Source organism: Salminus brasiliensis, chromosome 4, assembly GCF_030463535.1.
Source record: "Salminus brasiliensis chromosome 4, fSalBra1.hap2, whole genome shotgun sequence".
Taxonomy (NCBI): domain Eukaryota; kingdom Metazoa; phylum Chordata; class Actinopteri; order Characiformes; family Bryconidae; genus Salminus; species Salminus brasiliensis.
In genome coordinates, this window is record NC_132881.1 from 1,816,686 (window position 1) to 1,833,127 (window position 16,442).

Below are 16,442 nucleotides of genomic sequence, written 5' to 3' on the forward strand. Positions count from 1 at the left end.
TCAACAGCTCACAGTGAGAGCTAGCCAGGCTAAAGTATAGCCTCCAAACATGGTGGAGGTAGTTTCACACACGACAAAACATCAGTTTAGTGTAGTACGTTTCTGTGAGGGAGCTTTCAGAAGAATCAAACCCATCACTTCTTTCATTAAGTATTTTGATGCTATATGAAGATGCTCAGTATGATTTGGAGGATACACTGACTAGCTGCGGTCGAGGCTGGAGGCAGGTGGGTTGGGGACACGATAAATGCGTGCCATTTCCTTTTGCAAATGCCGGCCCTGATGCTAGGAGAGAGAAACGCTCATCATGAATCAGTGACACGCTAATGGAGACGAGCTGACAGCCGGACACGCCCCCCTAACGCACACCGCAGCCTACACGCCTCCTCGCGACCCCCCTACCCTTCAACACACAGAGAGAGAGAGAGAGAGAGAGAGAGAGAGTGTGAGGGAGAGCACAAGCTACATAAAGGGAAACAATGCTCACTACAACGAAAAGAAGTGCTGAAACAGAGAGGAATGAATGTAAAGCATTAAAATCTTACTGTAATTAGTCATTATTAATTATTAGTAAGTAATAATCTGGAGAAAAAAAAAGAAAAAAAAGGAAAATAAATAAATCACAGAAGCACAGTTTTCCCCATTAAAGAAAAAGGGGTGGTTCAGTCAAGATGTCTGCTGTCAGAACCTGCTACTACACCATGTCCAAGCCCCTTCATCTGCTGAAACAGATGTGTGTCCCTGTAGAGAGGAAGTACTGCCAATAGAATAGGACTCTCTGTAACAGATAAACATCATGACCCTATTGGCACCATGCTGCTTAATGCCAGGTGTGGGCATATTAACGTCACTTAGTTAGTGGATTACTGTAGCACAGGCTGTACAGGGCCTGTGACTGACATGGGCCATAAAAATAAATAATAATAATAATAATAATAATATGTAATAATAGAATAATAATTATAAATAATAAAATATTTTGACAGAACTGGGTTTTGGGCCCAAAATCCCTTGCAGCGCACCTGCCCCTCATTATCGATGTAGCTTACTGAGTACTAACAGTAAACAGGGGTTGGAAGAAAATTGTATATTATATTCCACTAAAATCAATGGAGATAAATGAATCATTTTTAAAAAGAGTAAATATGAGAAAATGAATAAAAAAAATAAAAAACAATAGAAATTAATAGATATTAATTAAGAGAAATTTGGAGATACTAAATACAATTAAGAGATGTAAATATTAAACAGAAAGAGTAAAAATGAGAATATAAGTTAACTGTTAATGAATCAAATATGACCAGAAAATTAAAATGGGTCAAACTTTTTAAACAACCAACAAAATGAGCAAATTGAAATCAAAAAGAAGAAGAATTAAATGAGTAGGAAAGAATATGAAGTAAGAATATGAAAAATATATAAATAAAACAACAAAAATAAAAATAAATAAATAAGCCCTGGAACCAGCTTCATCTGTCACGGTGTCATCGTTCACCTGTACCAGGGGTCGACTGGACACGTCCGGGTGGATTACCCGCACTCTGGCCAACGGCCCAACAGTAAAAGGGGTTGTTTTTCTGGCTATGGAGCCTTGAACCTAGTCCTAAACCCAAGACTCCCAGGGAAGTTGGCGGCACCAAGACTAACGCTAGCAGCGGATCCCTCATGTCCTGTTCGTTGTGAGGCGGGGCCTCTGTGGGTCGTATCAATGACTCCAGGTTGTCCTTCCTTGGAGCACTTTTGGTAGGTACTGGGAACATCTCACAAGACCTGCCTGATGCTTTGGAGATTTTAGGTTCAGTGCTGGGTCCAGGAGGAGACGCTCTTGACCACTCTGACCACCCACCACCAAAACCAGGCCGTCATCTCCCAAAACAGCACCTGATCAAACGAAGGATTCTCCCAGACTGTCTGCTACAGTTCACACACACACACACACACACACACACACACACACACACACACACACACACACACACACACACACCATAACCGCAGTCTCCTCGCCCCGTCCCCGTCGTCTCTCTCCGGGAAGCTTCGCTGAGCCACGGTTTTTAAGAATGGACGGGAGGCCGAAGCCGGAAAGCGATCCGCCGCGGCCTGCCCGTCTGCCATTGTGGGTATTTATACGGTTGCCGCGTCTTGGGCAAGGAGACACGGAAAGAAAGAAGAGAAGGCTGACTCTGCGCTGACACGGGGTGGGGGGGGGAGGGTGGTGCAGAGACAGGGTACCCTCCAAGCTCCCTCCGCACCAACACCCAAATGGATTGTCATATCAGATTTAGGTGTATAGGTTATTACACCCTTGGGCTCCAGTTTCCAGTACTGTCGTCTGGATGGGCGAGATTGGGTTCCAGTTATTTCTCTCCAACTACCCCCGCCCCTCACCCCCACCACCACCACACACCTCGCCCCACCCCTCCCAACTAATCTTCCCCTTTTCTCTTTAACCACCCTCTGCGTGTCATTCAAATGGAGGGCATCCCAGCAGCCACTCAAACATCGCACTTCTGGAGGGTGGAATGAGGTTTGGTGGTCTGCTGCCTCAACGACAGCATCCCGACAGTGAAGCATGGTGGTGGTAGTGGTGGTGGCAGCAGTATCCTGTGTGGGGCTGGATTTTCCTGGGTTAACGCTGCAACACAACGCTTTGAATACTTTTGCAAGGCTGTAGATGAGGTTGTCGAGGTCTAAGCTTAGAAGCAGAAGCTGCACCAAACGAGCTGAGCTTCTGTCCTGCGCCGTACCTCTCCGCTCGGTCAGTCATTAGCGATGCCCCACACCTGTCAATCTCTCGAGTAGCCTGCAGAACGCCAGACAGGAACTGCTGGCGACAGCCACGGGAGGGAGCCTGATCGTGACTTGTCATGGGAAAGCGAAGCAACAGCAGACAAATGAACTAGTCTTGTGAAGTTGGACTTTTTTTTGTGCTTTAGTGACTTTGGACTCACTCTTGAAGTCCTTACACCAGGCAGGAGCAAGGGAATCTCGCTCATGCGGTGTTAGAGAGAGGGTTCGAGCATCTAGGACTCTTATCTGGGCTCCATGTTCTCTTCACAATAAAGACAAAATATATATAAGACATTATGAAATGCACTGCAGTTCATTAAAGAGCCCATGTCTACATGAAATGACTTTAAAATAACATTAACCAATAGTATGAGGTTTTACTGGAATATGAAATTACTGCATTGTTCTATTGAAAACATTCTGGTTATGTAACGGTACAAATTTGCAAGCCGGATAATCCGATAACAATCGGAAAAGAAGTTGTTTCAATACCCTTGATTTCACGAGACAGCGAATGAGCAGGTGTCCCAATACTTTTGTCCATAAAGTGAAGAACCCTTTAAAAAGACAAAGTTAAGAGTTTTTAACCAACTAATAGCTTCTTTATACCCACAGCTCTTTGGCAAACATTGATGTTCATGGAACCAGCAACGGTTCTTCTATGGTATCACTCAAAGATTCCTCCCTTTGTAGCGCCTTTATTTTTGAGGACTGTCCATGAAATCACATGCAGTGCCTGCATGAAATTACTGTTTTATATTTAATACATTTTGGTTGTGTAATGGTAGAAATATGCAACATGCTCTAGTTTTCATACCCTGGATTTCACAAGAGACAACAAATAAGCTGGTGTCCCAATACTTTTGTCCATTAAGGTAATGCCTAACGAACCCTTTAAAGGTGTAAAGTAGTCAATATAACGGTATGCCACGTTTACATGCAGCCTGATAATCCGTTAATAATCCGGCTAACAGCTCAATCGGAAGAGACTAGTCCGACTGAGGCCATTCCGGATACAATCCCTGTCCGTCCAGATCCTGCAGGGTGTCTTACAGTTCCTGAGAATTTCGTCTGTCAGTGAACACCACAACCAATCAGGAAGGGTTTTAACCGCATGTGTTTACTCTCGCTCTGACTCTGATGGTCTTCATTAGCTCTCAGACTAACGAAGCTCTGATCGGCAGAGCAGCGCCGCGGCGCGCTAATGAGCTTGATGAGCGCGAGTGGACGTGGAACTGAACCGACTTCACTGGTTCCTCTGATTTCAGAAACTCCCACAGTCTTCAAACGCGGACTCTCGCAGGACCTGGTGGGTGGGCCTCCTCACTAAGGAGAGTCGTTTAGCTGCAGAAGAAGGTAAATCCTCTAACAGAGGTCTATTCCTCCGACCACAGGAGAAGACGTGGACCTGAGGCACGCGGTGAACGATGACTTTGATGACTTGCAACTCGAATCTGACTCGAACACCAAAGACTCAGACTTGTCCTTGAGCCCCATGAATCAAAACGACTCGAGACAAAGTGGAAGAAACATGCAGAGGCATCAGGCATGAGACTTGCCTGTACTGACTCGGGCCTCGACTCGAGGGGAGACTTGCCTGTACCGACTCGGGCCTCGACTCGAGGGGAGACTTGCCTGTACCGACTCGGGACTCGATTCGAGGGGAGACTTGCCTGTACCGACTCGGGACTCGATTCGAGGGGAGACTTGCCCGTACTACTGACTCGGGACTCGACTCGAGGGGAGACTTGCCCGTACTACTGACTCGGGACTCGACTCGAGGGGAGACTTGCCCGTACTACTGACTCGGGACTCGACTCGAGGGGAGACTTGCCCGTACTACTGACTCGGGACTCGACTCGAGGGGAGACTTGCCCGTACTACTGACTCGGGACTCGACTCGAGGGGAGACTTGCCCGTACTGACTCGGGACTCGACTCGAGGGGAGACTTGCCCGTACTGACTCGGGACTCGACTCGAGGGGAGACTTGCCCGTACTGACTCGGGACTCGACTCGAGGGGAGACTTGCCCGTACTGACTCGGGACTCGACTCGAGGGGAGACTTGCCCGTACTGACTCGGGACTCGACTCGAGGGGAGAGTTGCCTGTATCGACTTGAAACTTGTCTGTTGAGCATCAACTTGAGACTGTACTGACTCGGGATTCGACTTGAGACTAGAGTTGCCTGTTGTGCCTCGACTCGAGACTTGAGACATACTTGTTACTTAGGACTCTGAAGACGCTGCCAGATGTTCTCACAGTCCTGTATATTGGCCAGGTCAGCGGAGCGGTAGCCATCCTATCATACAATGTGACTAAACACAGAACCCTGAACCCCCACAAGAACCCTATGCCCCGCGCTCGTACCTGGCAGTGTTCAGTAAGGGGTGTTTCGTCCCAACCAGCTTCCTCACATGCATGGCCACGTTGCTGAGCTCGTCGCTGAGCAGGCAGCGGAGGCTCATGAACGACGTGGGGTAGCCGACGATCTTCTCCGCATCCGAAACCACTTTGGTCCAGTTGGAGGGAGAGGAGCTGGAGAAGATGCTCAAACCCCGGCGTGCTGGGGTCAATGAGGCCAGACGAGCCAGCCGTGACCAGGCAGCCATCCTGCAGAAAAACGGCAAAAACAGTTAACTACTTAGAACCGGTGTGGAACCGGCTACCAACACCATCACCCCTGAAACCTTCACTGGGTATAATGTGAACACTTACAGTCCCCTGTATAGGTTCCCATAAGATAGCTGCTCTGGTTCGGTAAACTAGAGAACACCCATTTGCCTCCCATGTTGATCCAGACAGCCGGTAGAAAGGGAGGCACTACAGCAGCCACACATGACCCCCCCTCCTCCAAGACCACTGTGCCCCCCAGCTTTGGGCTGTGGAGTTTTCTGGACTGATGAAGGATCTCCATCCAGTACCTTTGGGATGAGCTGGAGCGGCGGCTCATCCCTAATCATCCAACATCTGTACCTGACCTCACTAATGTTTTAATGCTCTTGGGGCTGAATGCTATCAAATCCCCCTCACAGCAATGTTCCAACTTCTAGCGTAAAGCCTTCCTCATAAGAGGAGAGGTTGTCACGGCAGAGAGGGCAAATTCTTTAGTGATAAACCTGATTTTAGGAGAAACACTGGAGGAGCCGGTGTCCGCAAACTTTCGTTTGGACCACAAACCTTATTAAACACCAATAATAATAATAATAATAATAATAATAAAAATAAAAGAATCACATCAAATGCAAAAGAAACAAAAAATTTTTTGTTAATTAATTAATTAATAATAATTAATAATAATAACGTTTACTGCTAAGTACTGAATTCCTGGATTCCTATCTCCTATAAATCTGACCTATAGCTTAGCGGTCAGCAGCTGCCTGCATCAGAATGAAAACCCTGGCCTACAAAGCCACAAATGTACCTGCGTCAGACCAGCTGCCACCACCAGACTGACCACTCGGCTCCCCTGCCACCCATGTCAGACTAGCAGCCCACCCTCCTGCCACTGCTACCTGCCTATTACCACCATTAACCATCATTACTCTCATTTCTCTACTATGATTATATTAGTTCCACTATATTATGGTTTTGTTGAACACCTGAGCTCAAGAACAGTCTTGATGATCAATAATTTATCAATAGTTCTGACCAGAAGAGGATGGGTCCCCCTTGTGTGCCTTGGTTTCTCCCAGGGTTGCCACAAAGACGTGTTCACACTGATGACATACGAGTCACTTCCATTCACAAGCGTGAACCGTCAAGATCACGGTCATTAACACAGCTGGTAGCGCGTCCATAATGTAGCCGTTCTCTTCATTAGGAAGATAATCAGCCAGAGAGCTAAACCAACCGTGGCTTCTACCAGCCTGCTGGGGCGCTTAGCACTGGCTAGACACTGCAAATACAACCCGTGCTACTAACCTCCTTATAAGGCCACGTTCACATGCTAGTGGGAAGTGCCCTGCTGTCGGAGCAACATGAAAGATGGAGGATGCAACGTCAGCTAATGCTCCGTCAATAAATAAATAATATATTTATATACAATTTATAATATAAGTTCCTGAGCTAATGTTCCCATTGAAAGTTATCGTTAATTTACTGGAAATTGATTTAAAATAAAAATTAAATACTGTGTTTTTAGCTATGTTTATATATCAGATCAGATGTGCTTTTTTTTTTTGCAGGAATAATTAATTTTTTCGGATTTCATCCAGGTGATTGGCCAAGAGAGGATCGCTAGCAAACATTAAATAGCATTATTATTATTATTATTATTATTATTATTATAATACAGCAATTCACTGCACACACACACTACTGATCTAACTAAAGGTCTAACGTTAACGTTAACAGCAGCTGCACGCTAATCCCCCAGCAACGGCCGTCTACGAAATCGTCCACTTTGGCATAGAGCACATTTCCACTCCCTCTCTTGGCCAATCACCTGGATGAAATCCGAAAAAATGTATTATTCCTGCAAAAAAAAAAAAGCACATCTGATCTGATATATAAACATAGCTAAAAACACAGTATTTAATTATCATTTTAGATCAATTTCCAGTAAATTAACGGTAACTTTCAATGGGAACATTAGCTCAGGAACTTAAATATAATTTTTTATTTATTATTCAAGGAACTTATATTTATTGTATAATTGTATATAAATATCAAATGTAAAGATCTTAGGAACTTTTTTGGAATTCAAAGGAAATATTGGATAATTTAAAGGACCTTTATCATACACTATCATTCGTGTACTGTACTTTTGTCAACAGCAGACATTAAGTTAGCAATATGACGTTCTAATGGTCTTAAAAACGTTAAATAAATAAATATTTAGTTTTATTATTTTAAAACTTATTTTACAATGATACAATTATTACATTTAATTACATTATATATATAAATAATTTATTTATTTTTTAATTTATTAGGTAGCGAACCTATGCTAGCCTGGGTAAGCAAAGCTTACATGACTTTAGGAAGTCCTTTGGTCCAAATGCCTGCTTTCAGTAGTGGTCAGTGTCCGGTTTCTAGGAATCATCTGGACATTTGCGCTACATGTGATGGACAGTGAATGCAGGGGGTGCGGTCTCAATAGCCCTGCAGTGTGTGATACGTCTGGGATCGAGAGGCATTTACTATCACATCTAATTATTTTAGCCAATATATTTAATCCCGTTAATTCCCATGGTAAATTTCCCACCTTTAAAAATTCCCAGAACCCTAAATTCGCACTACGGGGAAGTGTCCGATACCGGGACGGCGGTTCTTACCAACGTAAGCATTGGTGGTTCAGTGGTAGAATTCTCGCCTGTCACGCGGGAGACCCGGGTCCGATTCCCGGCCAATGCAGCGGTCGCCAGCTTTTATGGGGCAGCGGTGGCTCAGCGGTTAGAGCGCCGGGATATCGATAACAGGGTTGTGGGTTCGATTCCCGGGCTCGGCAAGCTGCCACTGTCGGGCCCTTGAGCAAGGCCCTTTACCCTCTCTGCTCCCCGGGCGCTGGAGTTGGCTGCCCACCGCTCTGGGTGTGTGTGTGTACTCACTGCCCCTTACACATGTGTGTGTGTGTGAGTGTGTGTGTGTTCACTACCAGATGGGTTAAATGCGGAGGACACATTTACTCAAATACACAAACACATGCACCTTTCCCTTTTACTTTACAGCTACCTACTACCAAATCCTACTGGGTCTTCAGCGCCTCCTTCTTGAAAGGCCGAAGGTCACCTCAGCTCAGGTGAGGTGAGGAAGTCAGGTCTCAAACCTCTGAATTTTCCCAGGTGAAATTAGCTACAGCTTGAGGGGAGTTGTGTTCATGTGCAACGTTGGTCCAGGTCCAGGTCACCGCAGCGTGAATATCACAGCCGGTATATCGAGAACCGCGATACCGCGATACCGCACACCCGATATACCGGCTGGCCCTCAGGCTGGAGACGCTGCTGCTAGCTAGCGTGGAGGCTCTGCCACACAAACACGCCCGTGTCATTCAGATGGAGCGAAACACAGCTCGATCAGACCCACTCACCTCGTACTACAGACGTGAACGTGTGTCATGGCTGTCCATCGGCTCCTGCTGGACTTTTCCTAAAAGAGAAAACTGGCCAGAGAGCTGGATGGCTGGGCTGGGCTGGCTGGGCTAGCTCGGTGTCACTGCCAATGTCACCTCCTTCCTGAATGAACCATATCTCCTCTGAAGCTCCGCGCTGTCTCTGCCTGTCCGCCACCGCCGACACCCCCGTCCCGGCCCCGGTAATCCGCAGTAAGTGTCTCAGGCCGCGGGAAAGTCGCTTTATCTGAGTTCAGAGCCTCTAACTCAACACACACACACACACACCGCCGCCGCCGCCATGCCTGTGGACTCGTTTACGGCTGGTCGTGAAGCACGCGCCTCCGTGGCTGCGTTCCGATTACCTAGCGTGCACTAGCACACTACCTAGTGTACACTACTCCCTTAAAAGCGGTAGTGTTTCCATTCTGCGACGTTGGTTCTTTAAATAAACTCCTATCATGGAAATTTAGAGCCAGAGCACCTAAAAGCACCAGGATAGCAGAATTATATGTAGAGACTTCTGTGTTACCTCAGTTTAAATCAATTAAATTGGGATTTAAAAAAAATAATAATATTATGTTTCTATCTTAATACTTAATTAGGGGCTTCATAGAAAACTGTATTTATGTGTTTATCTTGGCGTAGTTGAAAAATGATCAGAGGCCTAGCAAAAATGGCCGCCGAGTGACCAGGCATTGACCAGGCTTCAGTGTTTATGAAACCAGGGGGAGCTAAAATACTTTGAAGGTCATATTTATATATTACTGATCAAATCTGGCAAATCCTCAAGAAAACTTTGGATTCTTTGCCTTAATAATGCAAGAAAACGTGGTTTTCATGGCGTATCCAGGAAGACAGACGCCATGTTGATCATTACAAGAGCCGTTGGCCAGGCTCCTCATTCATAACTGCCCAATATCGTCCACTTCCGCTTCTCTCTTTTTAACAATCGCTTGGATGAAATTCAAAAAACGTAACCTCCCGCCCTTAATCCTACAATCCTGCAAAAAAACCATGACATCTGAACACGATGTTTAAACATCGCGAACATCGTCGTAATCTTATCTAATAAAAAATACGCAATACGCCACGGAAGTGGCCGATATTGGGGACGATACACAGCCGAGACACAGCTGCCTACTTACAAAACCCCTTACAAAACTGCTGAATGTAACGTCTCGACTCTTTTTTCATTCACACCCTCCCAAAAGTGGGTATCCATGCTAGGCTTAACGCTACACCTAGCTGACTACCTTCTACCGTCTTTCCTCCCCGACATCCGTTCCCTCGAAAACCAACTGGACAACCTCGGACTAGAGCTGACCACACATCAGACGGGGGACCCGAAAGCGCCGAATGAGGAGGCTAATCCCTGGGAGGTGAGCTGCTGCTGCTAAGCAGGTGCTAGGCTACAGCTAACCTGACTACAGTCTCTTCAGCTAGCTAATCGCAACACTGTGCCGGGAGGACATCGAGAGGACAGCAACGTTTATCCAGTACGGCTGTGCTAAAAGCTAAAAGCTAAAAGCTAAGCTATGCTAAATGTTGTTTTGACGCTGTTAAAGCTAATATTTCGTACGTTTACTTCCCTAGAGTTCGTAAGAAAAGGTAGCTAGTTGTGATTTAACGGTACAGAGAAATATAACGAACTTTTGTCTTTTTGGGACTTTTCCCAGCAGCTTGGTGTAAATGTAAATGGCCACAAATATATGGACGTCTACTTAATTGTGTCCTGTCAAGTCAATTTATTTCCTACATATGGGACGAGATAAACCTAGATAGTCCTAGATACACCTAGAACACCGCCAGGTCCACGTACTGGACACATGTCCTGAACTAACTGTCCTACGTTACTGACACAAAAGCAATCAGGATTGTTTACGATTAGCACGAGATCATCAGAACCACTGTATGACCTCAGCCATCAGCAAAGGAACCGTCCTTCTTAATGACCGAGCGGTTTCGGCTTCCCTCTCTAATTAGCCCCTCCATCTCAGCTCAGTTTGAACCTTTTTTGTCATGCAGCTGATTGGAAGAGCATATGTCTTTCCCTGCACGCCGTTAGACCATTTCTCTGGATTCCTGATAATCCTCCACGCTGGAGTCCAGGCCAGTTAAATTAGTCCCGAGAGCTTTTCCAGGGAACAGGCAAGGGGGGGAAGGGGGTGGTGGGCGAACACAGGGAACTTCAGCAAACTACAACAAGCTCCACCTCGGTGTCCAGAGCCATTTCTAAGAATCTGAGCGGTGCAGTCATGTACCCGCCGTGACACTGCGGTTGTTGGATGGCTGGAAAGTAGATGAGCTCAGCTGGGTCATCATAGCATTTGATACGGAGTAATCACACCGCCAGCTCTTGGGTTTCTAAACTACTGTGGACTGAAGTATGCCAGTGTTTATTAAGGCCTTATACTGTGGGTTTTAGAACCTGCAGCTTGAGGGAGATTGGACCTTGTTTTTAAATACGTACATAAAGCACGGATTAAAGACTATACTTTACTGTATGCTTAATGGACAAAAGTATTGGGACACCTATACTTCAAGACCATTCTAAATCCTTAGACGTGAATATGGAGTTGGCCCCGGCCTTTGCAGATCTAACAGCTCACCTCGAAAGGCTTTCTGTAAGATTCTGGAGTGTGTCTTTTGGCCATTTGTCCAGAAGAGCACTAGTGAGGTAAGACACTGATGTTGGACACTGAGGGCCTGGCTCACAGTCTCCTTTCTTGGTCATCCCGACAGTGTTGGATGGGGTTGAAGTCAGTGAGGCTCTGTGAGGGCCACGATTGTCCTAGAAGTCTTGGAATGCTGAAGCATTAAGATCAGGGCCTATAGGCCAACCCCTGAACAACCACCCTGTAGCATTATCCCTCCTCAGCCAAACTTTACAGCTGGAACGATGCATGTTCTCCTGGCATTCTCCAAACCCAGACTCATCCATCAGACCTTCAGATAGAGAAGCGTGAAACACAATGAAACACCTGAGTTCACTTATTGAGAGGCGTGTCCCAATGCTTTTATCAATGTAGGGTATATCCCTATTGTCCCTGAACCAATCCAGCTCAACCAGCATCAAGCTGGTTTTAGATGGTCTAAGTTCAAAGTCAATCCATGTACAGACATACTCTTAACTGGTCAGTAAGCTGGTGAACCATCTCAGCTCTTGACCATGGTCTGTCAGCATGACCTAAATATGATAAAATAGGATTATTATATTATTTTGGCATTGATGTGAGAATCAATTGAGCATGTCATGCTTGTGAGGCTCTCTTTGGGTCAAGTTATGAAAATAATATGCTATAGTTGCATCCCACAGCTCATTCACTTAACCCCAATACCCCCAAACGCATCCACCCCTATTACATATGTGGAATATTCCACAGGTCACGCGTTCGAGAAGGAAGTTACATCGTTGGAATTTCCCGAAGATCACCAGAGCTACAAAAACAAGCACAACAGGTAAGTTCTCGCATTGATTTTCTCTTTAGTGATAGTGACCCATGAGGTCGCTTTAAAGGTACAACCCCGTTAGCTAAATTAGCATGCTATTATTAGCAAGGTGGTTGTGTGTAAAGTGTGTGTATGCTAATATTATGCTAAACGCTTGCGGTATAGTGAAAGTGGAGGGATACATACAGGGTGTCATGCGGCCAAAAATAGTTCCCAACAAATGCCACTATTTTCCCATCATCGTCATCATCATCATCATCATTATTCCATATAAAACCCAGAAGACATGTGTAGCTTCACTGGTAGGTTTGGATAGTAAACGAAATGGCTATATGTGTGTTGTAGTCATGGCAACCGACATTATGATTATATATTGTGGACTTCCCCTTTAACCCCTTAAATGGTTCTTATCCTCTGAGGTATCGTGATAATGGGTAGCGCACTGTCGTATTGCCTGTATGCTAAACAGATGTGCATGGTGTCCTGATCTGACCGGTGTGGGTGAATCTGATGCCCAGGGCCCAGTCGCAATGCTCGTTGCTATCTTACACCCCGCCAACAGCCTATTGTCGTTTAAATAGCAACGCTGCTTACGAATATATCTACCCTGACGGGCGTGGTAGTCTCGAAATGAGGGGTATTCAGAACAATTCCTGGCGTATTTCTGTGTATCTTGACAACGGAAAACACAGGACGTAATTATCGTAGACATCAACAGACGTCAACAGTCAGACGTTCATTGCTATGGCAGTGAATTGTCAACACAGGCGCGTGCAGCCCGACTTAATACCACTAAAATATCCATCCGCCAAAGTCAGACTGACCGCACCTGGCTCTTAAAGGGATCGGTAAACAAACACACCCCTGATTAATTAAGAGACTCAGTACGTGACTTTTGCGTGAGTTTCGAACCACCCAAGACGTACTTTTCACGCCGTTACCATAGCAAAGACACACTGACACGCCCCCTAAATCAAGATCGCTAAAATAGGCCCCCCGGTGTGCTACAGTCTGGCCAGGCCTATCAGAAAGCTAATACCACTATCCGCTAAAAAGAAATGTGGCCTAAATGAAGTTATGAAGAACCTGGAAGCAGGACAAATCCTGGAGATTCACTCAGCAGGACACTCGGCCGTAATGACAGAAGACGGGCGCGTAAACAAACACACACAAGGTAGAGAAAGAGAGAGAGGAAGCATAATGGACAGCCCCCCCCCCCCCAACCCCCCTCTCCCTCGTCCCAAAAGCAAGCTTGGATCCCTTTGAAATTCAGTAAATCTGACCTTTTATTTCAGATAGGGTTTCATTAGTCTAATTAACTGCACATGGCACTGAAATGCTTTGTTCGGCTCCTCACAGCTTCGGCTCGGAATTCTTTTATTACAGCGGCTCACACATTATCCAATTACAGAGAAAGCCGCTATTCATCCCGTTGGAGAACGCACAGTTCCATTAATTCTTTACCATTTCTCCTATGACGGGCTCACCTATCGGAGTCGTCCTGGAGACTCCTGAATATGCAGAGTATGCGCTGTTCCCGCCTCTTTACCTCGTTCCAAGGTTTCAGGTGTCCGAAAATACATGAAAAAAGGCCAACCGGACACTAAAGTAGGCACCGTTGAAAGATATTTGGACTGTATATGATCATTGGCAGCCTTGTTGAGAGTACTTATGATTGTGTTATGTGGGCTTGTATACAGCTTTTTAATCGGATGCATGGTTTCCGCATTGCAACAGATTTTTGTGGATTATTTCCCCACATAAATGCATTGAAATGTGTCCGTAAACTTTAATTTTTTCACCAACAATTCAAACTCTACCTTTTACATTTTTTGAGCTACAAGCACCAAATTTGGGAAAATCATAGAACAACCACTGTGTCAAAAGGCTAGCAACACCTTAGCAACCAACACCTATACCACAGCAACACTTTAGCAACCAACACCTATACCATTCATAGTAGATACTGAATAATTCATAGTGGATACTACATCATTCATAGTGGATACTGAATAATTCATAGTGGATACTGAATAATTCATAGTGGATACTACATCATTCATAGTGGATACTGAATAATTCATAGTGGATACTGAATAATTCATAGTGGATACTGCTACCAACACCTATACTACAGCAACACCTTAGCAACCTATGACTTAGCCAACGCCTACCAAAGCATAGCAACTATCTGGAATATCAGATCAACCAATTAGCAGCTACCTAGCAACACCATAGCAAACACCTTGGAGACCATAGTAACCCCCTTGCAACACCACAGCAACAACCTAGCAACCACTTAGCAACATAGGAAATGCACTTTTCTAGTTTCTTCCCAGCTCAGATACAACAGCTAACAGAAGCCCGTGCTAACCTGGAGTTGGTAAGCTGGTGGACCAGTATGGTCAGGCTGGTCATGCTGGTCAACCAACTCTGTGCAGTGTTGACCAGAGCTTTGACTGAACACCACAACACACTTTACAGACGTACACTCTCTGTTCTGAGTCTGGGCTACTTTTATTGCTACTGACTGAAACCAAGCTGAAATCAAACCCCTCTTTGGAGACAAACACACACACACACACACACACACACAGCCTGTGAAAGTCACATAGTCTTTGAAATAGAGACGTTTTCCTAGTATTCCACCTTTATGAATGAATTAAGACTGAAGCCCAGTTTAGAACAGCCACAATAATAAAACTCTTCCCAGAATTCTCTTTTTAGTTCAATTCATAGTGGACACTGTATTAATTCAACATGGATAGGGAATAATTCATAGTAGACAAAATAATTCATAGTGAATACTGCATAATTCATAATATATACTGAATAATTCATAGTGGATACTTCATAATGCACAATGGATACTAAATAATTCATAGTAGATACTACATAATTCATAGTGGATACTGCATAACTCATATCGGATACTAAATAATTCATATTTCATACTGCATAATTCATAGTGGATACTGAATAATTCACAGTAGATACTGATTAATGTATAGTAGATACTGAATAATTCATAGTGGATACTACATCATTCATAGTGTATACTGAATAATTCATAGTGGATACTGAATAATTCACAGTAGATACTGAATAATGTATAGTAGATACTGAATAATGTATAGTATATACTGAATAATCCGTAGTGGATACTGAATAATTCATAGTGAATACTAAATAATTCATAGTGGATACTGTATAATTCATAGTGGATACAGATTATACAGGATTCAGAATAGTTATAGTAGATACTGATAAAATACCAATCTATACTGAAAGATTCACAGTGGATATTAAATAATTCAGTGTGGATACTGAATAATAGGTCTTAAAACTGAAGCTCAAAATAAGCCTATGGCTGGGGGGGGGGGGGGGTAGAGCTTGATTAGTTTACTACAGGCTGAAATCTTCCACATTCCCAGGTCCTTTCTCATTTCAGTGAATTGACCTTTTTCAGCAGGAGAACCGATTCCTGCACTGAGTCAGTTCGGCTCAGTGTTGAACTAAGGCCTACTTCTACACTGATCTTCGCTCCACACTCGAGGACTTCTGCAGGAGTACAGTATTTCACTTCACAGAGCTTAGTTTGACCCTGTGATTGAAAAGTGAATGTTTACTTTCGACAAATCTTTGTGGAAGAAGTGTACTGGTAATGATCTCGACCCAGCTGTTTCAAATCTACTGCTAATTCCCTTTGTAATACTGCCCCTGATGTAGAAATCCCGTCAGTATCTTTTTGAAATGGAGACTCTCTCTCTCTCTCTCTCGTAACCACTCACCCACCCAGCCACACACTGTCTCTCAGGCACACTCATACTCTTACTTTTATATAGTGTCTGGTAGAGATAGTATGTTACATCTATGAAATAATAAAAATATTTCCCATCTGTATTATATATATATATACATATATATACACAATTACCTATGTGTAATTCTGTGGCCCATACGTATTACATACATGTAGGTACTACATCTATAGGTTAGGAAATGTTCTTGCTCTATATCCCCCCCACACGCACACACACACACACACACGCACACACACTACCCAAGCCAGGATCAAAAAGCCATTTGTTTTATAACCCTACTTTTTTCCCGAGCACCCCCCATCCCACCCCCATCCCGGGAGACAAA

The 16,442-nt window shown here is 44.6% G+C and overlaps 1 protein-coding gene and 1 non-coding gene across 3 annotated transcripts in view; one reads left to right on the forward strand and one right to left on the reverse strand.

The window, feature by feature from the left end:
* pdss2 (prenyl (decaprenyl) diphosphate synthase, subunit 2) overlaps positions 1–16,442 on the reverse strand; it is a 52,495-nt gene that overhangs the window by 33,892 nt on the left and 2,161 nt on the right. The window contains exons 1-2 of one of the 2 annotated variants that reach the window (XM_072677293.1): positions 8,820–9,150; positions 5,159–5,401 (exon numbers count right to left, since the gene is read on the reverse strand). In XM_072677293.1, coding sequence (XP_072533394.1) covers positions 5,159–5,401; positions 8,820–8,848 — 272 coding nt within the window. In that variant the 5' untranslated portion in view covers positions 8,849–9,150. Of the gene's footprint in view, positions 1–5,158; positions 5,402–8,819; positions 9,151–16,442 lie in introns of those variants that run through there. The other variant, XM_072677294.1, reaches the window with a different exon arrangement.
* On the forward strand, positions 8,076–8,146 carry trnad-guc (transfer RNA aspartic acid (anticodon GUC)). The gene has a single exon. It is a non-coding gene; the product is annotated as a tRNA-Asp (tRNA).